The sequence below is a fragment of the Ammodytes marinus genome (genome assembly GCF_949987685.1).
Source record: "Ammodytes marinus genome assembly, chromosome: 3".
Taxonomy (NCBI): domain Eukaryota; kingdom Metazoa; phylum Chordata; class Actinopteri; order Uranoscopiformes; family Ammodytidae; genus Ammodytes; species Ammodytes marinus.
In genome coordinates this window covers 11380860-11407092 of record NC_137232.1, presented here as the reverse complement: position 1 = coordinate 11407092, position 26233 = coordinate 11380860, and the positions used below count along the sequence as shown (strand labels likewise).

Here is a 26233-nt window from a genome sequence, read left to right as displayed (position 1 = left end):
CAAGTACAAATCCAGTTCTGTTTAAATCAAATGGCCTTGTTCATCTAGACTACAAAAATAGTCTTGTATTAGGCAGACTTGTACAATACAAATCAGGTGAGTGCACCTTCTTGCATGTAGAGAAGGTTTTAAAATCAGGAGATTGTGCATTTGATCTACTGAAGGAGCATTTGTTTGACAATCAATTTGATGTCAAGTATCAAGAAAATCAAAAATTCAAATAGTCCTGAAGAGTATGACGCACATTTCCTTAGCATTCTAAGAAATGTGCAGTTTTCTATACCAACATGCAAGTCCCTACAAGAGCTGTAAAGTGGTTTCCCAGAAAGACTATATCCTAGTGCTTCCTGGGCCATACACAAGTACAAATAAATAAAAGCGACCATTAGTAAAAAACACTTTATTAGGATAAAATTTGCACAGTTACACTTTAAAACTCTTGAGACTCAACATCTCTAGCAGAGCCGTCATCCTTTGACACCTTGCTGGTCTTATTGGGCAGAAGAATTGCCTGGATGTTTGGGATGACACCACCCTCTGAAATTGTGACCCCTCCCAGCAGTTTGTTGAGCTCTTCATCATTCCTCACTGCCAACAAGAGGTGGCGAGGAGCAATGCGGCGCTTCTTATTGTCTCTGCAGGCGTTTCCTGCCAGCTCCAGGATTTCAGCGAGGAGATACTCGATGACACCCGCCAGGTACACTGCAGCGCCGTTACCAATGCGCGCTGCATAGTTGCCTTTCTTGAGCAGCCTGTGGGTGCGGCCTACTGGGAAAGTGAGTCCTGCTCTGGTGGACCGGGATATAGAAGATTTTGGAGTTGGAGCCACAACTTTCTTTCCACGACCAGACATCTTTAACCTGAGATGAGAAAAAATACTTTAATACAGAGCAGTATATAAAGTTACCAAGTTATTTTCTTAGTCAATGTAGAATTTGTAAAGCAGTTGTGTTCAGAATAAAGGTGAACATTAGCCATTTAATAATGCTTGACACTTAATCAACAATGTCCTCTCGAGGTAGAACTTTAATAAACACTCACCAGTATTCTGCACTTCTTTCAAGTTTTGATTGATTGATTGATTGTCTTTATTTCGAACATGCAATAAAAAAATAGATGAATAAATAACAAACAAACAAAAGCAAAACAAAGAAATAGAATTAAAAAAAGCAAAAGAAAAACAGACATGCTCGAAAGGGGGTAGGAGGAAGTAAAAAACTTATCTAGTCCTACCCCTTAACAGATCAATTTTGCTTGGATAGATTATGTTATTAGCATGTCAGTATAATAAAAAGCTATAATAATGCATATATACATGAGTACCGAATCATTTTGTGCATATATATATATATATATACATACACATACATACATACACACACACACATATACATATACATAAGTTGAGACAGCAGCTTCCCACTGAGAGCCAGCATGTTGCTTTTATATGAGTGGGGAAGTCATTTGTTGATTACTGACACCTGGCTCCTCTGCTGCATGGAGTTACCTTGATCACCTACCTTTGCCATTATTATATAGACTGTTTGGTATTTGTGGGAGCCCATATTTAACCCTCACATACATTGTGCCGAGGAACGGTACAATTGCATGGCCTTTAGTTTTCTTGATGCAATGCTGTGTTTTTTCTGTACAGGCACCCTTTTATCTGTGGAGAAGTCTTGTAGGCCACAAACCTCTTTGTTTAGTGAGTGGCCGTGGGGTTTAGCTGAATGCACAGGTATTATCTCTTTAAATTAGCAGAGACACACTGTAATTAAAAAAGGGAAAGCACATATTTCAATATACATTTCAATGGCAGTGGATGAGATTTTTACAAAAGATTAGAGCTCCAAAATTGTACCTGCTGAAGGTAACATTTTAAATAATTTTATCAAAATGTGTGTGCATTATAGGCAGTAATTGCTTATGCATATTACTTAAAACATCAAGTACTGCACTTAATTTAAATACAATTGTAAGGTAATTGTACTCAAGCATTTCCATTTTATGCGTGTGTATATACTTGCAACTGCACAACATTTCTTTGGATAAAAATGTAACAAACAAAAAACTCGCAACCAGCTACAAAAATAAATCATTAAAAATCTGTACAAATGAAATAATATATCATATTTAATATAACAGTACAGGAGCATTATTATGCATTTTGAGCACTTTGACTTTAGATAGTTAGACAGTTGTTTTTTGTTTTTGTATAACGTGTGCGAAGTAAAGCAAACGGACAGCATTTAAATCTGAACCAAATCTTAAATAAAACATAGTAACTATATTATTCAACTTATCATATACTCCCCTTGTTCTATAAAGGTCAAAATGATGCGCTTTCAACGATTCTCTAAAATGAAACATTTTAATTGACCTTAATCCCAATCTATTTTGCATGAAGAAATATTCAAATATCTTGCAGTAAGACTTTATTAAAACAGTGGACACACCAGTAATATTGGTTTTCTTTTGTCTTAAGTAGAGGTTTATTATTATATCCTCTGACTACTTTCCCCATTTGTAAACAATGCTTTCAAGACATTGTTCTTCTGTCTGGGAAGATCATAGAAGATCAAAAGCATTAGCACAAATATTGTTGATGTGCGTGTGTGTGTGTGTGTGTGTGTGTGTGTGTGTGTGTGTGTGTGTGTGTGTGTGCAGGCCTGCCCAGACAAATGACTGGGCCCCTGAAAAGGTCCAGTCATTGGGCCCCCTTTACTCATACTGAACTTGTATCAATGTGCATGATGCGCTTGTTCCTACATAAACACATACCTGTACACAGGGCCGGTTCTAGCCAGTTAGATTAAGGTGGGCTACTGGAAATAATTGTGGGCAGACACACCGAGGATGCTCGCGCGCGCGGCTCGCGAGCGGAAATTTTCTGCTCTTACAAGATCTCTGCACCTGCTTTTTGGCACATTTACTGTAACATTGACTGTAATGTAAGCTTTTAATGTAGGCCTACATCAGGAAATAGGCCTAACTGTGTTTTAATTTTGAAATCCCTGTATGCTCATAGTTAGTATTGTGGCTTATAGCACCATTTGTCCAAAGGTTCCACTCAAAAATATTTTACTGTGACAGAGTGTATTTTGTTCTCGTTCACAATCCAAAGCAGCTCAATGCATCACGTAACAGCAGCAGCGAGGAAGCCTTGAAGGCATCATGTGCATTGCTGTCATTGGTCCAGTAGATGGAGCAGTGAGGTTGTTTTTGGCTACCTGTCTTCAAAGCAACAAGCTACAGCCTCTTTCCTTCGACTGACTATAATTCAAGAGAGAAAGCTAAAGTAGTGCAGGAAAACAAAATTCGCTTTAAAAAATAAGAGCATGCTGACATCTCTATTGTGCCTGTTTTAAAATGACAGTGACATATTCAGGTTAGGACTATCTTCCAGCTAAATAGATCTCACAAAATTGTATGCATTTTTAATGCTACCACCGAAACCCCTAACCCCCCTTTATTGCTCCAGTGTTGAGGCCTAAACATTGTTGTTAAAATCGGTTAACCCATATTTTTAATAGTCATTCACGTCTCAGTCATAGGCTATTTATCAGGGCTAATTCTTGAATTATATTTACTCAAACACAAAGTGGAAGTTTTTACCAGGAAGAACGGGAACAGTAGCCATTAACCAAGATGGGCAAACTATTTTGCTTGTTGTAGCCTATTACAAGTGCCACTACTGTAACAATGATTTAACGTTATGCCCAGTGGTGGAATAGTGGCTTCACTATTATTATTTTAAAAACGATTTAAAAGACAATATTTTACATTTACCACACTCTGACTGCAGCCCACATCTAATGCGTAAACGTGGCATATTCATAAAGAAGTCGTATTATTCTGAAAGTTACAACCGGAAGTACGTGTTCCTATCACAGGTGACTTGACGCTATATCTGTTTCGCTCTGTCTGCAGTCAGTCGTAGCAGAGACACCGAAGCGCTGGATTCAATTTAAACCCGGTTCCCTGTGGCTCCGAGACTCTCAGTTCCTGCAGGTAAGAAACGTGCCATAAATGCTTTTTTAGCGGAGCATTTGAGGCGTCCAGAAATATGCATACATTGTTTGGTTCATAGTCTTTTGCAGGGAGTGCGACTGTTGATGTGGTATGTTAATTTATCGGTTGCGCTCTTGGTTGAATGGCAACACAAACGCTACACATCATCACGGTAACATGTCTAGACACTCTGAAGCAACAAGTAGCTTTAATTAAAGTTTGGAGAAGTCCAGTTACATAATTGACACAAGCAATGGTTCTGTTTGCAGCGTTGTACACTCTGTGGGATTGTTTGGCTAACGTTCAAGATTAAATAGCCTACTGTTAAGTAGCTAGCTAGCCAACTATAGTTAACTAGCTCACACCGGTTAACCGATACCTTTTTCCAGTAACAAATTACGTAGTACGTAGGCTACAGTTCTCTCGTCAATATGGTCAACTTCCTATTCAGTTTCACTCAGTTACTCATTGACAAATGCTAGGGTGATGTTACATTTTTTTTCGAATAGCCTACTCTTAAATTCGGCACACAAACAATGATGGAACATAGCAATAAATTAGGCCTATATTGATTTAAATTGACATTTAATTCAATTTAGTGTTGTGTTGCATTAGCACACGTATCCTATGCCCAAACAAGCAGTGACTAATGCAACAGATAGGGTGGTAATACATGATGTCATGTGATGCTATTTGACTCTGGTTAACACGTTCACTGAGAATAAGTAGGCTAACACATCAGAGTATGGTGTGGCACATCAGTGTGCGTATACTATGCAGTGAAGCTGGCCAGGAGTGGTCATATTTTGTTGGTCCACTTTTACCCAAAGCATAGTTTTTACTATATACCCTGGCTAGACGATGGACTTGAACACCCCGGGCTGGTAATATTTTTAGACCGCCTAATGGTAGGGTTTATTGTGAAGGGCTACATTTACTGCACGTTTAGTTTTTTCGTCCCCCATGTTTCTGCCTAGGTTTTCCTAAACCATCTGCCCTTGCACAGACTATTCATGGCCATATATAAGTAGGCCTACTGGGTTTATGTTGGAACACAGAATACTGTCTGACACATGCTGTACATGTGCGAGATGCTGAAAGCTAAGAATGTTAGGAAGATCATGCAAGTTGTCAAACTGATGATGTGACATTTGTCATTAAGGGATGGCAATTGTTTGTGTTTTTGATTCACCATTTTGCACAAACCATCATCAACAACCAATATGTCATTCAAGAGCTAACATACAACATATGCTACAGTCATTGTATCCTTCATGTCTTTGCAACACAGCAACACATTTTTTCTGGGTATGTGTTCATTCAATAAGAATGTAGCAAATAACATGTTGCTACTTGTTTTTCTTTGAAAATATGTGATGGGACAATATGTAGGACATTATTGACTGATGTTAGCCTCCAGAAGCGAATACTTACTGAAGGAGGAAGGTCAAAAGTAAATAGTTTGTGGCTGCCGTAATGCAATAAATGTAAGTCCGCTGAAAACAAGAAGTTTGATATCAGAAAATTACAGAAAAAGTTCTGTCATTTTAGGTTGCCTTTTAAATATCTGGCAGGGGACAACAGATGAAAACTAGCCTCTTAGGCTATCTCTGGCTGATTTACATTTTGAATTTTGATTAGTGTGCAATCTCCCTGAACTAAACCAATAAATAAATAAAATAAAGTTAGTGATTGTAGTTTGGCCCACTTATCAACACAGTCTGCAGGTGGCGGCCTTATGACTATTTTATTTACTGATAGTAAACAACTTGTCAATTATTCATATCCTTTTATAGTGGGGAAAGGCTTAATCTCACAATAAGCACCAGCACCCTAAAAATGACATACCTGTTCTTACCAAAACAACCCTAAAACAGCCATACTTTCCTAATGATATCATATTGAGAACCAAGGGGACCGTATGCATTCCAATGAACTTTTCCTCTGTCTTTGTGTCCAGTCTGCAGGGATGGGCCATGGACTGAATGGCTGACAGAAAGGGAATCTGCGGACCAATCGTGTGACAAGATGCTGGCTCGTAACCGCTTCTTCCTGCTGGTGGTGGTTGGTGGGGCGGCGCTGGCTATCATCAGCCTGAGCCTCCAGTTCTGTAAGTGGCCTATTTGTGTTTCTGCTTTTTCCCTCTAAAAACACTTTACATGTCCATCTTCTCCCTGGAGATCTGGCCCACTATTCCAATTTGAATGCCTAAAAAAAAAAAAGGTCAACAGTTTAGTTCTCTCAGTTGCCATAATTTTTTTCTCGCCTGTGTTTATGTTCATACATGCATATCCTCTGGTTGCTGTCACCATTCAAGAGAGCCCATTCAAACAGCAACAAAAGCCGAATCCTCTATGGACTCTAGCTATAAATATCCAGCAGCACCAACAGTGGGCCCTCTGGATGATCCAAGACCCTTGGTTAGTCTGCTGCGACACACTCACATCTGCTGTGGAATACCTAGGTGTACACAATTGCCCCCCCCCCTCCCTGAAGTCATTGTTCAGCATCTCCTGTAGGTATTGTCTAGACACTGTATCCCTGCCAGACACAGTGAATGCTAGGAAACCACCGCTCAGTAAGTGGATGGGATTTAAGAGCCTCACCGGCATTGACAGGGAAGGCAGTGAGTGATGAAGCAGCCAGGCAGTACAAATGAAAATGAGCATTTTTCTGTAAAAAATGTGTAAGATTAGTCTTCTTTGTGCTGGATGCCAGAAAACCTAAAATGCAGTGAAAGTGTTTGTGTCGATCTTTAAGCTTGGTGTCTGGACAAGCATGTAGAATTAGACTTGCATAAAGCATGCTCCAACACACACACAAGATAAGAGTGGAATTCAGTGCGACAGAGCTGGTATTTTGCATTGCATGTTTGGCAAGAATTTCAAGAGCTGTCTTTCATCAGTTTCTTGTTTATTTTTTCAGAGGTACCTTTTCCCTCTTTCCGAAAACAGCCCTCACTTCATTTTTTAGATCAGTGGTACTGTTAAAAAAGCTGCTGTCATCACTTATTCATCACACACATACAGTTAAGAAGATTTGAAGCTATTATCCAGGAGAAGGCTGGGATGGACTGGCACGTGGGATTTTGCCTCAAGGTTAATAATAGATGGTCAGCTTCTGTTTTTGTTCTATGTATCTGCTCTTTTGATAATCTTCTTTTCAGTCTGTAGTCTCTGCCCCGCTGCTTTGAAGAAAAAGCCCATTCATGTGTTATTATTGTTTGACAAGACCGCTTGATGGATGGTGGACTTAAATGCCAAACTCATGGCTCCAGGCTACCTCAAATTAAGACAGGGTTGGCTGGGGAACGTACCGGCAAATGGGCTGGGGATCGCCACGCATGCTGAGTGACACACGGTGGACTCCCGGAGCGAGTGACGACAGAGCTCGGAGGCATTCTAGAGAGGACAACAGCAGACGAGGGAATCAAAAGTGACATGGAGAAAGGCAACTATTTTGAGACGTTAGCAGAATGAAGGGAAAGGTGAAGCAGAGCATGATGTGAGTAAAGTGCTCCACAGCTCAAAGAGTGCTGGTGGTAGCTTCACATTGAGAGGGGAATGTCAGGGGAGGAAATAAAAGGAGAAACCAAAATGCAAGGCAAGTTTTATTAATATAGCACAATTCCGACACAAGGCAATTCAAAGTGCTTTACAGGGGCATAAAAATACATTGAAAATGTAGACATACAGTAAGAAAATATTGAGATTTTATTGAGGACAAATTGTGTATTTTATATGGTAAAACATTTGCATTTAAAATAAAAACAGGCAAATAGAAAAGTTATAGGTTGAAGGGAAACGCTTCTGAAAGGCTGGTTGCCCGTGTGGAATGAAAAAGGTTTCAGTGATAGGAAGAGTGTGGATGAAACGAATGCGATGTGGGAAGGAGAGAGACACACGCTTACTATGCCAGAACAAAAGGCCGTTCACACAAATTGATAACAATAATCCATCAGCAGGTGTCAAGTGTTAAATAGGCAGCACTCCCAAGCACTTGAACATTCTCCTCTCCACACTGCAAACATTCTTTCCCTCTCTACAGTGTCCCACACTCACTGCTGAATCAGACCCATTGCCCCTGCGCTGTCATCGACAAAGACTGTGCTGTCAGAGGAATCTGAAATGAATCTGGATACATAACTGAACGAAAGGCCAGTCTCACTTTTGCATTATTATAAAATAATCTAATGCCTCAGTTAGACAGCTTCATGAAAATAACGACTGATTGCATTCAAGACCAGAATGTTAGCCACCCTAGCGCTCGGGTTAACTATCGACCAAGGCCACAGTTTCCATGGTAGCACTCAGTGACACCTGCTGACCAGTGTAAGTGGGGACATTGTCAGTTTGGAAACAATACTGATGGCTGATGAGCTTGCAGAAACACTGAGCGCTCTCACGTTAACACGCCACCGTCTCAAATAACAGACATAGGCTACTTCATCTGACACACTTTATTTATTACAAGATACTTGATCCAAATACTGGAGCAACCGGTTCAAAACTAGTACAATGATATGCTTAAATAATTGATAAGACATTTATAATCTCAAAATGTGAGGTTAGTTATTTAAAAAAAATGTCTTCCCAAATATTGGATCTATTTATGTTGAATATGGTACACAGTAGGCCCAAGATAATTAATTGTTCTAATTTTCCTCTAGCACCATCATTGTGCCTCAATTTTAGTTTGTCCAACACTTAAGTTAATGAACGATTATCTGTAGAATCAAATGACATTCCCATCAGCCGTACATTATATTCAGCACTTTTTAATAAATGTTTACATGCTAACATACTAAAGGTGAATGGTATACATCAACATTATCATTGTAAACCTGCTGTGAGTATGATGATGTGAGCGTCTAGCTCTAGTCTTGTGTCCCCTTCAATTAAACTACAGGGAAAGAGACGCAACACACACATTTCTTTCTGCGGGCAATTTAAAGTTTCAAGTTCAAGCCTTTTTTTGGACTTTAGGAGTAAACTGAAACATGCAGAGGAAGGCAAGGCAAGTTTATTTACATAGCACAATTCAGACACAAGGCCATTCGATGTGTTTTACAGGGGCAAGATTAAAGTACACAATACACACTAGAAAAGCGAATGAATAAAACATTTAAAAGCGAATGAATAGAAATAGAACATCTAACATAGATACGGTGAGAACACACAGGGCGGCTGGGACTTTACTATGAGGTGACGCTGCTAAATGCTCCCACACTTTAATTAGTTAGACTAACATTAAATATCAGATTCCATTGGTTATGAGAAGATAGTCCATATTAAAGGATACAGATAAGCATGTGGGCAATCATAGGTCTTATCAGTAACATCCCAATCTTTTTGCTGTATTGCCAAGCATTAGTGCTTTAATTAAATGTGCTGAGGAGGATGGTAATCTGTGAGCCTTGGATACGGTTTGTATCCCTGTGGTTTGTTAATAAAGCCGCAAAGCTCTGCCTCCTGAAGCTGTAAATAACTTTTTTTATTAGTTTCTTGTGAGCTAGAGATACGAGTAAGCTTTATATTTTTGGTTTCTCCAGCTCAGAGTCAGGTAAGTGGGGTTATAAATGAATTCACATTCTCTGAGCCCCATAATCATTGTGATGCAAATAGCTGACACTGATTTGCTTGAGGCCAGAACACAGTCTTTGCTTATGCTTTCAGGTAGGAAGGCTGCTCCGTCTGTGTGTGCGCAATGGTGGGTTCACCAACACAAAGAGGTTGAAGGTTTAAAAAGTTGATTTATGTTTGGCTATGTATGCATGATTGAGTAAGTCAAGAGAAATGTGGCAACGGCTGCAAAGGGGAAACTGAGCTGTCAGCCATTTTTAAATTCTCCCAGACTGTCTCTTCTTGTTTTATTTATTTTTATTTACTGGTTTACTTTCAGGGACATTGTACACAGTGACCATAAGAGGCTAGTTTTCATCTGTTGTCCCCGGCCAGACATTCAAAAGGAAACAAAATGCATGTATGAACAAAGATTTAAAAAACAACATAGGTGACTCAGAAGATACAATAAAACATAGTAAGGACAAATAGACAGACAATGGAAAGCACTAACATGCACTGCACAAGACGGGAGAACATAAGAGACAAGCAAGCAACCTGTGTTTCAAATATGTTATGTTCTAAAAGTGACTGGTTGGAATGATGGAACACCAGCCACTTTTATTGTGTGTGTCCATACATGTGTTATGTGCTGTGCAAGTCTGTGTTTGCTACAGCATGCTCTGGGTGCCATTGCTGCATATTCACTTGGTAGTGTTGGCCAGCGACTTACAAAAGCCCCTTTGTGTAAGTGAAGGTGACTGAGCTGGCTTTCCAAAAGTTTGGTTGGTCAAGGCTGGTGTGTGTGTGTATGTGTGGGTAGCTGGGATTGGGTGGTGGCAGTATATGGGGCACAGAGTGTTAGAGGGGGACAGGTTGTGGTAATGAATGAGCTCCAGTGTGTGTGTGGCTGGATTTCAAGCTAACCAGCAGTCTTCAAAATGGTCTCCGCTATCGCCGCACACCTTTTCTTTCTCCTCATCAGTGGTGAGTTTCATATAGAAAATCCAAACTCTTTTGATGAAGGCTTTTCTTCTCGCCATCTAGAAACAGAGAAGATCTTTGTGTGGATTCCACCACTGACTTAACTTAAAGATACGTTGCGGTGATGTTTTAAGCATAGGTTTAGTTTTTAAACAAAGAAGTCAAGATCAACAAAATGTAATTGGACCATGGCTTTTTATGGTATCTTTGTTCTGACATGAGAATTGTATGAGGTTTGTTCTCCTCAATCGCTTTAACTGTTTGTAGATGTGAGTTTTGAATGGTCAGGGTTGAGATCACTTTGTCCAGTATTTATCTATTTTTCTTCGAAGATCATCAAAGAAAAGCCTGTTCAAATTGTGCATTAAGTTATGTCCGCTGTTCAGATTAAGTGATGTAACAATGTGTCAGTGTTGAGAGAGAGAGAAGTGAGCTAAGCCTTTAAAAGTGCAATTCTACATCCTGCCCCGCTCAGCTGCTCAACAGTTTACAGTTTAACAGTTGATATTGGTTAATGGTTTTGTGGAATCATTTTAGAACATGGGGACAAATGCCAAATGGCTTATATAACAAGGTGATGTCTTTGTAGTTATAGGGGCTGCTTGTTTTTTCCCAACCAAAGCCAACTTACGTTCATATTGGTCTAAAAGAAAGAAAGCAGCAAACATTTTGTCTGAGAGCTGAGAGCACATAAAAGCTACCATGAGTGGGTGTTTGCACTACATGTCTTGTCTGCACACACACACACACACTGAACAGTGAACACACCTACTCATTTAGATAATTGAAGTCTGCAAAAGCAAACCACTGGCTCCAAGTGCTTTATAACCAGTCAGGCAGGGTTTCTCTTTCTCTGCAGCAGGATGTAATATGTACACAGTTGACTTGCCTGCTTGGATTTCAGATATGTCTGTGTGTGTTTGTATGTGGGTGATATTATAAGCACAATTTGGAATATCCGTCCTACCAAAGGGCCATATGGGTTCAACTTCTTTCTCTTCAGAGTTGGATCTGTGTGAATGGGTCTTCCAGTTCCCACACCATCTCTGCTCTTATTGGACCATTTCTCCAAGAGGTCACAGGTCTGTGGTGTCCAGGCAACCCACCAGTACCAGTGAGGAGTTTTTGGGGGTACAGAGCTGTTGACATGGAGATGAGCTATGGTTGATTTAGTTTAACTAATTATAAGCACTCTGTCACCTCTTGACCAGCTATGTGTATTTGTCCCATGGTGGCTTACTTCTCTAGTCTGAATCTGGAATTTTGCATTATCAGTTGCCAACACGACTCTGCTGTCTGCTTAGCCATGTTAGCATGTTGGTCGCTTCAACTCTGTGGTCAAGACTTAAAGGGCACATATTATTACATATTTCCTTGCGTAGTTTCCAAAAAAAACCATTCACATTTCTCACAGTTTGATTTTTAAATCTCCTCTTTTTATCCTCGGTTGGAAAAGCTCCATTTTAGAGCTTGTCCCTTTAAGCCCCTTCTTCAATAAAGCCCAGTCTGCTCTAATTGACCCCGAAACTGCCAGTAAGAGGTCGAGATAAAGGTAGATGTATTTTTCTCAGGGAGTCTAGGGACACTGGGGACCTATATTAATGTTGATTGAATAACCATGAAAAAGTTCATTGTGCGTAATAGTTGACTTCAAATATCTCAACAAATATTGGATGAGTTGCCTTGAAATTCTGTACAAACATTCATGGTCCCATTCAATCTAAGTGACTTATGCCTCGTTTCCACCGAGTAGAGCGGGTCGGAGCGGAGCGGTTCGGTCCAGGTATTTTGGCTTTTAATTTGTCAAAAGTCGGGTAGGGATACGGATATAAGCGCTGCGCACCTAACCGCTCTAAGCCGCTCCTAATTTCGGTACTTCTCCGTTGGTGTACCAGACGCCTGAAAGGGTGCCGAAAAGGCGGAGCTACACATGCCGTCCGTTTATTGGTCGAAAGAATCATTTCCGCCGTGTGTAGTCACCTCGGGAAGAGTAAAGAGTCTTGCGTTTTGGTGAAAATGAGAGCGCAGCACTGTTTGTTGTGTGGTGTTTTTCCTCGTCATTAAATGAATCAGTTGGCTACACTGTGTTCCACTGCTACAATGTCACGTAGCTGCCGCAGCCAGCGCTGTTTGCTCACTGTCTCTATACTCTCTGTGCGTTTACGCTCACAACAACACGTGGGGAATAAATAAAGAAGCGGCTGGTTTGACCAAGCAAAAACGAGAGACCGCTGGCTTGACCACAGCCCATTAGTTTGACCCATATTCTGGTGGCGGCTATCGCAGTCCAGCCCTTAACCCCGCCCCACCAGTAAGTGTAGGGTCGGCGGTGGAAACACCACAGAGATTCTTAAAAGTGAGCTGTCCCGCTCTACTCGGTGGAAACGAGGCATTAAGTGACCCCTGACTCTTTTTCTAGTCCTGTCAAAGTATTCTTCTGGTATTCATGCCCCCAAGCAGATGCATTCTGGCAACTTTGATGATTTCCTGATTAATCATCTTGTTAAAACTTGATTGTCCCCCTAACAGGCCTATTTAAGATCCCTTTGATGAAGTGGTAATTGGCAAATGTAAACAGACTAAACTAAAGTGGTGATCATGGTAAATAGTACCTGCTAAATCAGCATCTTAGCACCGTCATCAGTTAGTATTTTTAACATTATCATTTAGCTTAGGGCACGACCACACCTCAACAAGCTACCAGCATGGCTGTAGTTAAATGGTCACTGTAGAAACTAGCATGCCAGCTTCAACACAGGTGATACTGTGTACAACTATCATTGTGTTTAATATATCGACACATCTTGGAGGAGTTGCCATTACTCACCGGTACTGTAGTGGGTGTGTTGACAAATCTACAGTGTCAACATGGGAGGCCCCTTGTTCCTTGTTAACACATTCACAGTTGCTGTCCCTGTTGTGTTGCTTTCTACTTACGTCATGGTTCTTTTCATTGTTATAATACTTATCTAAATGCTGGGGCTTTAAGAGAAGGCGGATGAGGATTGGATTGGGAGCCAGAATTGTTGAGCCTGATGCTAGGACCTGCAATTGATGTTAGTCTTTTGTTTCATGATTGTTTCTCACTTTGCCAACTCTCTTTATCCCCCTTTTCACTTGCTTTATACATTTTTCATTTGTGTTTGTACAGTGAACCTGATCCCCACCACTCCCATAATGGAGGAGCAACCGTTCCAGGCTGCAGAAGGAGGTGCTGGCTCGGCTCTGGGAAAAAGCAGGAAGAGAGTGTTCCCTGTGCCTCACACCCAGGAGCCTAACCCCATATCTGAAGCTTACGGCTACTGTAACACGCCCAATCGCACAGAACAAGCCTGGGAGGGTGAGACCTGCACACTGATTAATAGAGCTAACCTTAACAACATACTGCAAGCATGTGGATTTAGTATGTTAGGGGAAGGTGGGGTGATTTGTGCATTTTGGAAGTTGCAAAACCCCTTGTTTCTAGAAAACCGTGGAAGAAATTGGAAATGTGACCACATATTTAAGAAGAGCCATCCATTTGACTCATCCTGTAAAGAAGGGAGACACAAGGAATAAGATATAAGCACATTTAAGCTCAAAAAACTGTGTTTTGCCTTTCAAAGTAAAATTTCCATGATCAAGGTTTTTTGATTATTGTGTCTGAACAATTATAGACACGTTTGAAAACATTTGACACATGTTTTAGTGCTTTGGTATGCTACACTTTGAGTCTATGTAGTTAGCACAATGTCAACCCTAAATTGCTGCATCATGCCTATTATCCAAAATTCTGGGGATGGGGTGATTTGTGCGCAAGGGCCTGGGTGAGTTATAAGTAAGTAAGTAAGTAAAATGTATTTATAAAAGCACATTTATGACAGTTTGCACTGTCCAAAGTGCTGTACATAGTGCATTCAGTAGGTAAACAATGAAGGTAAAATAACAATAACCAAAATAAAAGACGTAAAGCCCATACATCCACATAAACACAGATAGTAGTGCAGAGGTAAGTAAGTAGTGCAGAGGTTAATGGGGAGGAAACACCAGGGTGTACATATGGGTTTTGAGCCTTGATTTAAAGGCAGAAATGCAGGGGGAATCACATTTGTCAGGTGGCAGTTGGTTCCACAAGCACGGAGCAACTAGTGCAAAGTACATTTCTGAGAGTTGTGCCAGTGGCATGGCTGTATACGCTGGTCACCAAAAGAAAGTGATTGTCTACAGTAGCTCAGAAGAGAGTGACATCTCAATTCCACTTAACGACACCACTGATGAGAGTTCAGATGGCCAGAAAGATGATGATGGTGACTTTGTCATTGTGACAAAATGACGCACAAAATCTACGTGGGGTGATTTGTGCGACAAGACAACTTTTTTTCCGAAAGCTATATTTCTTAAACAGTTTATTCCAGATCCAAAGTTTTTATTGCCAGGGATGCACAACATCCTGAAATATATGTACATATTTGAGTTGGAGACATAACTGTCAAGGCCTCACTTTAAAATCACTTTGAGTAAAAAGTTGCACAAATCACCCCACCTTCCCCTATTTTGAGCTAGGTTACATATACAATTTGTGAATCTGAGAGACTTAAAGCGGCTACGAGTAACATTTAAATATCTTTTAAACAGCCTCATGTTTCCTCTGATAATCATAAATTACCTTTAACAGCAAACGAGACCATCAGTGCAAAGAAGGACGTTTTTATATAGTTTTTATTACTGCTTTTGGTCTGTTCGCACACCCAGTCCGATTTTCGTTTTGCTCGTGCAGGCTCTATGGTCACATATCCGTATTGGTCGCAGATTTCAGTGTGGAGCAGCAATGCGATTTGAGAAGCCTATCCCTCCAGGTGAGGGAAGGGGAGCGGGAGCCTTGTTTGAGACAGTTATTTGTCGTCATAATGACTGATAACGGGGCTGATCCATCAAAGAAAAAAAAAGAGAATGCAATGAAGAAAAGCTAAAAGGGAGAGTGATATAGGCTACGGGCGGGACGAGGGCGTTGCCAAGCAACGTGTATACAATTTCACGAGAGCGAAACTAGACTGCAGTGTTTACTCCTAAATGAATGAGCGGTTGGTAGGGGAGAACGGGGTAAGTAGGCACACTTTTTACTCTAGTGAGAATTGCTCATCACCAAAACATCTGTCAATAGCCATTCCTACATTAAATTGAAGCTTAAGGTGTTGGCTTGAAATGTGTGTCTCTCTTTTTTTCCAACTTATTGTAATGAAGAAGTAATTTACCATCAAAGACACTCTGACACATTGTGACAACCAACCCCATCAAGGGGTCGGTTGTCACACACTATGGGGTTGTTTGTCACAATGTTATCTTAATGGGAAAAATCTTAAAAAGAAGGCAATGAGGCAGAACCAAATTTGAAAGTTTAATTGCATTGTCAAGTTGACAAATAGGCCTACATAACTTACTGTAGCCTTGGCAGCTGGTCTAGTTTGGGATGCACTGGGTTGTTTTGATTTTGTTGCCCTTTTTTCTTTTGCTTGCTAGCTGCCTTTTCCTGCTCTATTCTTTCCTTCTCTGGGGTGTCAGTGAGGATACAGCTTGACAATTTCTTTCGTTATTGGGTTCCTTTTCTGGCTGCAGCCTTGAGATAACATGTGACAACCAACCCCCCAAAAAATTTGACGACCAACCCCAACCTGAATTTCTTGCTAGCATCAAGGCCAACAACCATCTGACAACTAATTAGCTTGCTAACAACAATCTAAACTATAGCTTACCCTTCACACTTTCTGAGGGTAACAAGTGTTTTGTTATAAACCCATTGTGTAAAAGCCTAGAAGAAAAATACTGAGAAGCAAAATATTTTGAATTCGACATGAAAAACACAAAACATCCTCTCACCTGAAATGCAGCTGTCTTCCTCCAAGGAAGTCTATGTATGTGACCTCTGATCCCAATTCTGGACCTTTTTTATATCAACATTTCAGAGCTAGCGCGCTCTGGTGGCGAGATATAACGAATGTGACATCCAACATTCTAAAGCTAAATAAGCATTTACAGCTATTGCTGTGCCCTCTGTGTGCTCTTTACTCCTGTGTGCTCTTTACTCCTGTGTGCTCTTATTCCTGCTCTAATGTGTGATGCAACACCGAAATTTCCCCACTGTGGGACGAATAAAGGATATCTTATCTTATCTTATTATCAACCCATGTGACAAATTACCCCGTTCTCCCCTACTAACACAAAGTTTGCTTTGCTTCACCATCATCAGATAACCATTATCTCTCAGATGAGAGGAAGAGTTTCCCGAAAATCTTCCTCTCATCTGAGCGAGCACAACAGTCTCTCTCTACACTTGGCTCTGTGCTTCTCCGCCCCCTCCCCCCCCTCCTGCAAACCCCACTCCGTTGTGATTGGTCACCTTCCTTCTGGAACACATTCAGCAGCGTGCGGGGAGATTTCAGAGCGGGAAGGTGGGGGCATGGCCGGAGCTTGCCTGAGCAGCATTACCATACATGGAAACATCCGCTTTTGTGACGACAAGAATATCCGGAAATTCTGAACCGATTTGAACACGTGATTTCTCGAACGGCTGCCCTAGTGTTTAGTGCTCTGTACAGCCACCCCAGACGGTCAGCAGGGAATACGTCTAAATGCATGTACGTCATTATTTGATAAGCTAGTATGGTTAAACATGACTATAAATTAGAGCTGCAACGATTAATCGACAAATCGATTATTAATTGATTACTAAAATAATCACCAACTATTTTGATAATCGATTAATCGTTTAGAGTAATTTAACAAAACATTTCTAAATTCTCTGATTTCAGCTTCTCAAATGTGAATATTTTCTGGTTTCTTTAATCTTCTTATGACAGTAAACTGAAATATCTGTTTGTTTTGGACATAACGATACATTTGAGGACGTCAACATGGGCTTTGGAAAATGTATCAACATTTTTCACCATTTTCTGACATTTTACAGACCAAAACACTAGTCGATTAATAATTGATTAATCAAGAAAATAATCGACAGATTAATCGATTATCAAAATAATCGTAAATTGCACCCCTACTATAAATCATTATAACAACGTTTATAGGTCATAAAAGTCAAAAGGTACATAGGTCCTCTTTAAGCAGCAGCAACTGTCAATCTGTCAGTGTTTCAGAGGATTACAATCAAATTCAGATCAGCTGCTAAAATCTGCCGATTTGACGGGCAGCGTATAACACTTAGCACAGTAATAATGTCAGATTTATTATGTCAGGACTCGGGGGGATGTGTTAATTGTGAGAGTAATTTTCACACTAGATTGCATATCCATAATTCTGCAACGTTCTGTCTCTACCGCACAGCAGCATGGAGCCTTGGGTTTTTTTTCTCTGCTTCCATTGAAAAGTCAGCACAGCCCCAGGCGATCATTACAATATCCTTCACCGCCTACGACAACCTATATCAGCCCCTGCTAATTGAATTCTACTCTGTTTATCTCTGGATGACAGTTTTGTCTCCGAAGATGAAACATCCATTATGCCTCTGAGATTTTAAATTGGAAGTTATTGGAAAATCAATCACGATTAAGTTTTTTTTTTTCAGGAGGCGTTATTATCCCTGTATGACATTATCATTTTCAAAGTGTCCTGCTTTCTCCTATCTTCTTAATTTGACTATTAAACAACAAAAGAAATGCACACACAGATGATGAAGCAACTTGTTTGATGTTTCTCATGCTGCTAGATAAGTGACATGGTCGCGAGATTTATTTACACCATTTTTCTTCAGCGCACACACTGTACGCCCACTTGGTGGACCGTGTGGAGATATTCACTGATTTTGACAATAAGTGTTCTCCAGAATCAGTGAATCCACAAGGATTTTGACCTTTCTTTGAGAGTTGTATATGTTTCCATAACATATTGACTGTAGGTCCATCCTTCCTGGTCTTTCTCACAGAAGGCCTTTTTGTAACTAGCAAAGAACTATTAAATTATTAATCTAACTGAAGTCTTAATATCTAGATGACTGATCATGACAGTGAAAAGGTTTTTATAAGTCATAGTAAAACTGGCACTGATAATAAAGTAGCAGTACTGTACATTCAACCTGTTACATTGTAAACATGTGTATGCTGATGAAGGTGTCCTCTGACAGGTCACAGTCCTGCTGACTACAAGCTGCTGTCTGTCCAGGCCATGATCCGCCATGGTGACCGCTACCCACTCTACTCCATCCCCAAGACCAAACGGCCAGCCATCGACTGCACTTTGTCCCGCAGCAGGTACACACATGTCTCCTTATACAGTATTGTAGAGTAATAGTAACATTCTGGCCAATAGTTTTGGCCAGAATTTAATTTAATTTCAGTAATTTATTTACTTCACAGATGATTGTTGCAAATGAGCCACAGTTAGCCTTGATGCTAATTTTAATCTATAGTCCCTGGGGTCTGCATGGCACCAGATGATAAAAAGGCATTACATCGACTAGAACATTTACACTTGTTACAAAGTGCATGGCAGTTAACGGCATTTATAAGCCAAAAAATGACACATGCAAAAAGAAAAATCGGCAAGAGAATAAAAACAGCAATTTGCTCAAGACCTCATCAAGCAAGATTGCCTGGATGGATATATAAAACAAGGAATGGAAGGGAACGGGTTAGATTACAATAAACTTGTGATATTGGGTCATGCAATTGCATTTTGTTGCTTTGCCCCATTCTGCTTCAAATTAGTAACACTGTTAAGGCAGCACATAAAGAAAGAAACCCCAAATCTTAATGAAGAGGACTGTTGAAGATAAAGGCTTTCATCTCCACAGATTCACTTAATCCAGGTCAAAGTGAAAGGCACAAAATGCCACTGGGATTTAAAACGGCTTAACAAGAAGAGTCCCAACTCCCTGTGTGTACCGTCTGACAAGACCAACCGCTGGAAAGTGGGAGAGAGTCAGACACCAATTACTGCACCAGCTTCTGTTTTTCTCCTCTAACAACCGCTGGCTTGAAAGCAAGCAGCTGTCAGAAAATGAGCTTGGTGGGTTAAATAGAGACGTTTTTTTTTCTTGGGTCTTTCCTAAAGGCTTACAATAAACGGTATCTAAATTAATTTATTTTTGCATGTGAAATATCAGGACCCTTTACAGGCATTAAACTGAAGAACTTCAAGAGGGGAGACTTTCACACTTCCCTGTTTTTTCCATTGTGATTGAATGTGTCAGCTTGTGGACGGGTTTAGTTTGCGACATCTGTTCTGCTGTGCTTGGTTGCAAATGGATCCACGCATACAAAGTGTGTGTGTGTGTGTGTGTGTGTGTGTTTGGTCTATTCAGTCAGAGTTGACAGTCTTATCTCGCTTGATTTGAACAACATGCTCACAGAGCAGCTCTGGTAAAGCAGAACTGTTGCCTCTGTAGAAACTCCCTACGGAATTATGGGAAGAAAAATACACACGATCACTCTCAAATGATTTAATATTGTTATCTTTAAATGATTATCTCGTATGTTTCTTTTTCTCTCTGCCTTTCTTTAACTATTAGCTCTCTGGCTATGCTGCCCTTTGGAGAGATGAGAGTTTCTGCTAGGAAGTTATTAAAAGCCTGCATGCCTCTGTACTAGAGTTTCAGAAAAAGTCCAGAATCAGCATTTTTACTCCTTGTTTCTCTGTGTGTGTGGGTGTGTACATTAACCTCAATTTATGCAAACTTTTTGTGTGGATACTTGCGTCCTATGAGAACGAACTGCTATTTTTTAATCCAGTTTGGTCACATCTATTTTGATGTGCGCACACACAATCCTCTTGGATGATTTATTTGCACCGTATGGTCAATACTTTCCCTGTGACCGATCCCTGTTTTTGGGCTGTGTACCCGAGATCACATTTAGCCAATGACTTCATTTGCACAAAGCATTCGCTGCAGTCAAATCAGCTTTACACATCTGGACGGAGCAGCCACACTGTAATCTTTAGAGCTGGCACAGCGACTGCACAGATTGGTAGGATCCCGTTGAGCTGCTATGTACATCTAATTATTAGTTTGTTTTTTATACCCTTGAGCCTTGAACCCAAGCTGGAAAGCAGGCTATCCAGCACACAAGCCACTTATTATGGCTGTTGGTTGGTTTCTGAAATTGATAAAAATTCAATAGACTCCACCTACTAATAAAGCACTGACTTCTACATGAGTATGTATCCCCTCCGATGTGCTCCAGTTCGGTGGCCAACAGTTGTATCTTCTGGCTGTAGTAGTCAGCTCCCAAATGTTACACAAGAATACAAGAAAATAAATGGTTTAGTGCTGGCAGCGCAAAGGCTGCGACTGTCAATATATCAGTCGGCCCACCACTTTGGTCCAGCCTGAAATATCTCAACAGCTATTGGCTGGATTTAATCCCCATGGCTTTTCCTTTTAGCACAACCACAAGGTCATATTTGTGTTTCAGATATTGGAAATCAGCTCATGGAATGCCATGAAATTTGGTTGGAGGTTTTTCAGAGATTTAAGGTCCCTCTGGGAAAAAATAAATCTAATGACTTTGGTGATCGTCTGACTCGTTCTCTTGTGCTACCAGAAGGTCAATGTTTAATGTATTCAGAAAAACATGCACCAAATGGATTGGCTCTAAATTGTGTGCAGACCTTTATGGTTCCCGTCAGTTACATTTCTGGTTTAAAAAAGTGAAATTCCTTGCCGAATATAACGATGGGTTGCCATGACATCTGGCACATTCATGTTTCCCAAGTCAACAAGCTCACATTGTCATTAGCCATGTTTCCATCCCAATGTAGTGTGCACTTTTCCCAGAAAACCTGCAACAGAAAAGGTGAATTAATGTGTGTTTCCATTGAATCTTTATTTAAATATTAGCAGCTGCTTTATCAAGAGAAACGGTTGCAGAGCTGCAACGTGTGTTTGGATTATTTGTGGTTTTTGAATCTGCTTGTTTTGCAGGGATTGACTGTTTCACATTGTTGTTTTTCCTCATAATAATAATAATGTAAGTAGTTTTTTTAAACCAGGGTTTAATTACAGGGATCTGAAGTAGCACATGCCCAGGCTGGATCTTTACAGAGAGCTTAGACTCTCACTCTTTTTGTGTGTGTGTGAGAGAGAGAGAGAGAGAGAGTGTGTCTCTTTCTCTCTCTGGCACCCAGACCACTGTCTCCGTCTGCGGTTAACTGAGCTCTCTTCAACAAGGGAACATCTCTCTCTCTCTCTCTCTCTCTCTCTCTTTCCTCTTCTCCATCCAGCACTACAGTCTTTGTCGAGGTTTTTGTCTTCCTGCACCAATCATTCCATTTACTCTAATGTCTGTCTGGCACTCTCCACTAGCTGAGAGACCACACCATCGCATTTCCTTTTCTTGTTTATTCCTCTCCCTCATTTATCCTACCTCTTTTTTCCTCATCTCTCCATCCCGCGCTCCCTCCTCACTAATCTTTTCCCCTGTCCTTTGCAGTGATAATAATCCCTTCTTAATGTAATTGGGCTCTGTAATCTTTGGTCAGCAACAATCAGCCTAATAGACAGCCTGGCTGGCTCTTTGTACAGACTAGTGTCCTCGTCCGCTGACATCTAGTCTCCCTGTGCAGCCAATTAAATATCAATCTTTCCATACTCCCTTTAGCACCATGGTGTGCCCACTTTCTCAGTCATTACATCACTCCCAAGTGTTCACATGTATTGTGGTGCATGAACTACTATTACACATAGTGATATTTAAGACAGACCAAATGATGATGCATCATGACAAGAGGGAGAGTATGCCCTTAACAATAGAAAATGTAGGTTGGTGCTTTCGATGCAAATCAAAGAAGGGCTTCGAAGCTTTTATTTTGACAAAAAAAAAGGAAATTGTCCTTTGTCGCCCTATCCTTTATAATGCTGTTGCTGGCTGTAATGCCAGATTAAAGGTCACATGCTCATATTCAGGTTAAAAATAGTTTCTACTAGACACTGTATTGTGTCATAGTGCAGTGTCCAGAAAAACCCTTATATTTCTCACATTGTCAGTGCTGAATCCCCATGTTTTCAGCCTCTGTCTGAACCGCTCTGTTTTAGAGCCTTTCTCTTTAGGCCACGCCTTCCAGAAAGACGAGTCTGCTCTGATTGGCCCTGAATCTAACTGCCGGTTTGGGGTTACCAGGGGTATAGGGGGCTGTGCTTATCCCAGGTGGAGGTAGTGCTAGGTTAGGTTGGTAATGCGGTTTCTCCCCTTATGACGTTATAAGGGGATATAAATCTGTGGTTTTGGAACACAGGTTTTCAGTTGAGAAAAAGAGAGGGTTGTTTATTTGTCATACTTTGGGAATCTCCAGTCTCACCGGATTCCTACATTAATGTTGAAAAGCCATGAAGTTAGTATAAACAGAAAAAACATTCGCCAAACGTTCGCTGGAGATGACTTAGTATGCCTTTTTAAGAGTAAGGACAGATGGCACACCCCTTTCTTTTCTTCTTTGTTTGGTGTAAATTCCTGAACTAGACAGTGATCACTATGGAAACTGTGTGTGTGCGTGTGTGCGCGCGTTATGTGTGTGTGTGTTGTGTGTGTGCGCGCGTGTTCCTTTTAAATCTGATCAAGCAAAGCTGAAGCTCCCCCAGATTTTTTATATTAAAATATAATCTTCAATAATCTCTAATCTATTATATTACTGACTGCTCCTCTTGCTGCACTCATCTGTATAGTGTGTGTGTGTGTTTTTTTGTTGCATATGTCTACATGTGTGAGTGTGTGTGTCAACATTTGTTTCATCTTTTTATAACTCCATCTCCCACATACCCTCCCACACATATTGAACGTGCTGTAGAATGTAGATCAACTGTGTTGTGTTAGAGAGACACCTGGTGGTAGGTGTAGGAAGTGGCCTAAGAATGCAGTTGAATATGTATCATTATGATGTAATTGTTAAATCAAGAACTGACAATATGACAAATCACATTCTTACATTGCCTGGGTGTTCAGTTAACAAACTGGACAAACTGGAAAGTCCTCATATTTGACAACACGGAGCCACAGAATGTGTTGTTTTCTTGAGAATTACATCAAATAATTATGTGATTATGAAAATGTATGGTCTACTTATTGATTTAATTGAATTACATTTTAGCTCTACCAGTTTCACATGATTTAAAGGAAAAACACATGACCATTACAATTGTAATAAACCATTGTTTGATTACTGTATACGTTATGATATAAGTCTGCTTCTACAATGACCAGTCGACAAAATAAAAAAGTTTGGATTGTTGGCACTACCTCGTCTTTTGAAATAAATGAACATCCTTCCATTTTATGTAAATTTACAATGCTGATGTGTGTGTTTTTTTTTAAATAATGCATCTTTCCTTCTCACCATTTCCAACCCCAGGAAGCCTTCACACCCCCTGCTGACCTCCTTCATCAGTCACATGGGTCTGGGAGGACGTGGCCACTGGGAGTCACCACTAGGCTCTGTTCCCCGTATTCCAAACCACAATGCCTGTGAGATGGGAGAACTCACGCAAACAGGTTGGCAACGAAGGTCTCCTCACCAAGGCTCCTCATTTCAACATTGTATTTAAATTGTACCAATGGGTCTTTAATACACTGTGTACAAATGTACTACTGCACCCACTTAACTAATTGAATTAATTGGATATGTCAAAGATCAGCAATTCAACAATGATTTTGATGCATTATTAGCTTTTGTGTATGAATGTATGTTGTGTATGAATTAGTTTCCATCCTGTTTCCAGGTGTGGTGCAGCACCTGCGTAACGGGCAGCTCCTCCACCAAGCCTACAAACGTCACAACCTCCTCCCCTCCAACTGGTCGCCCCGCCAGGTCTGGCTGGAGACCACAGGTAAGAGCCGCACTCTCCAGAGCGGACTGGCTTTCCTGTACGGCCTCCTACCAGACTTTGACTGGACCAAGCTGACTGTGCGTCACCAGTGGAGCACACTGTTCTGTGGCTCTGCCTGCGACTGCCCGGCCAGGAACAGATACCTGGAGGAGGAGCAGAGGAGACAGTATCGACTCAGAGTGAGCGACACCCAGCTGGAGAGGACTTATGTGGACATGGCACGGACATTGGGTCTACTTACCCGCCAGCTCCGAGCCGCTAACCCCATAGACTCGCTGCTTTGCCACCTGTGCCATGGCATTTCCTTCCCATGCGTTCCCATGGGAGATAGCGGCACCGGTGGATGTCTGACAATGGCACAGTTTGCCGTGATCCGTCGACAACAGTTAGACGACGAGGTGGATCGGAGAAGGGCGGGCCTGTACCATAAATACGCCATCCTGGCCATGTACCCTTACTTAAACCGGACTGCCAACAAGATGGAGCGCGTTGCTAAGGACAATGCGTCTGGCCGAAAGCCTCGTGCGGGGGGAGAGGAAGTTTTCAGCCTCTCATCTGCCCACGACGTTACCATGGCACCCTTACTGAGCGCCCTTGGACTGCAGGAGGCCCGCTTTCCACGCTTTGCAGCCAGAGTAGTCTTTGAACTGTGGAAAAGCCCCCCGGTGGGACCAGCCAAGAAGAGAGCTGGTAAAGGTGAGAAGTCCAAGGTGAAAGATGGTGAGCTGTTCCTCAGGGTGCTGTACAATGGTGAGGATGTGACATTTCACACCACCTTCTGCCGCTCCCACGACCACAACGCAAACCAGCCCCTCTGCCCTCTCAAGAACTTCCTGTCTTTTGTCAGGAGAGACATGTTCAGTGTTGTCAACGCTACGTCCTACCAGGAGGCCTGCTACAGGCGCCCGGGATGACAGGCTCAGTATGGATGCACAGCTGGCACATGGTTCTACTATCATTGTTTTGTTTTTTTAAGTTTTCCAATTTTGAAGATGGTCCACTTTTATGCTGTTCAGTGTGTCTTAACATTTTACATGGTAGTCCCTGACATTCCTGAGCAGAAAATGAGTGGCAAACACACATACATATAAATCATATCTTTGTCAGAGGTCCTTAGTTTCTAACCTTTTCACTACCCTGTTCAAAACTGTATTTTGAAAATGATGTTTTACCATGAGTATCTGTGAGGGATAATTCATTCAAAAGAAGTTGCATGGCACTAAGCCACTTTATGTCTACATCCCATAATAACATGGAATCGTAAAATTTCAGTATTCCCAAATGCTTCCAAGGAATGGGACATTGAAGAAGAAACTATGCTGGATTAAATATTCAACGAAAATATTTTGTGTATATTAAATATTTTCAATGAAAATTACACTTTGGGCTAGTTTGGCCCACAATAATAATTCACTAATACTCATGTGTCACGTAGAAAGTCTTTGTTTTTTTAAATGTTCATTCGCTTCTCTGCCACCACTAGTATTTTGTCTTTGTTTCAGTGGAAATTTACTGGAGTACTTGAAAGTGTCAAGTGATAGTTATATCATACACTGCACATCTGTATGTATACTAACTGATGATATAACTCATCTCATTCCACTTTACTGTTTTTGCTTGCAGGAAACTCAATCTAATAAAGGTTAATTCTGAGTACACTCTTTTAGTTTTGACTGGTATACAGAGAAACGGATTCTCTAAAGCGTGTCACCTTCTGAAGTCCATATACTATATATGAATGAACCCTGTAGTGGAAATTTAAATTTTTCAATTGGTGATTATACAAATGTACCACTAGATGGCACATTAGCTCCACAAACCACAGTATAACCCATCTGCTATTGTCAGCTATCCACTTTGTCAACAGTACTGA

General features: G+C 40.9%; 2 protein-coding genes across 2 annotated transcripts; one reads left to right on the top strand and one right to left on the bottom strand.

Moving 5' to 3' along the window:
• Positions 1–430: 430 nt before the first annotated feature.
• Positions 431–853, bottom strand: LOC307271448 (late histone H2A.1-like; the record flags this gene model as incomplete). Its single annotated transcript, XM_080053912.1, has 1 exon — positions 431–853. The coding sequence occupies one exon, from the start codon at positions 851–853 to the stop codon at positions 431–433; it is 423 nt and encodes a 140-aa protein (XP_079910038.1).
• Positions 854–5996: 5143 nt separating this feature from the next.
• On the top strand, positions 5997–25985 carry pxylp1 (2-phosphoxylose phosphatase 1; the record flags this gene model as incomplete). Its single annotated transcript, XM_080025059.1, is given in 6 exon segments — positions 5997–6014; positions 6016–6121; positions 13708–13896; positions 18667–18793; positions 23886–24025; positions 24253–25985. Coding segments are annotated over 6 exon segments (1602 nt in total). The 3' UTR covers positions 25275–25985.
• Between the last annotated feature and the right edge of the window lie 248 nt (positions 25986–26233).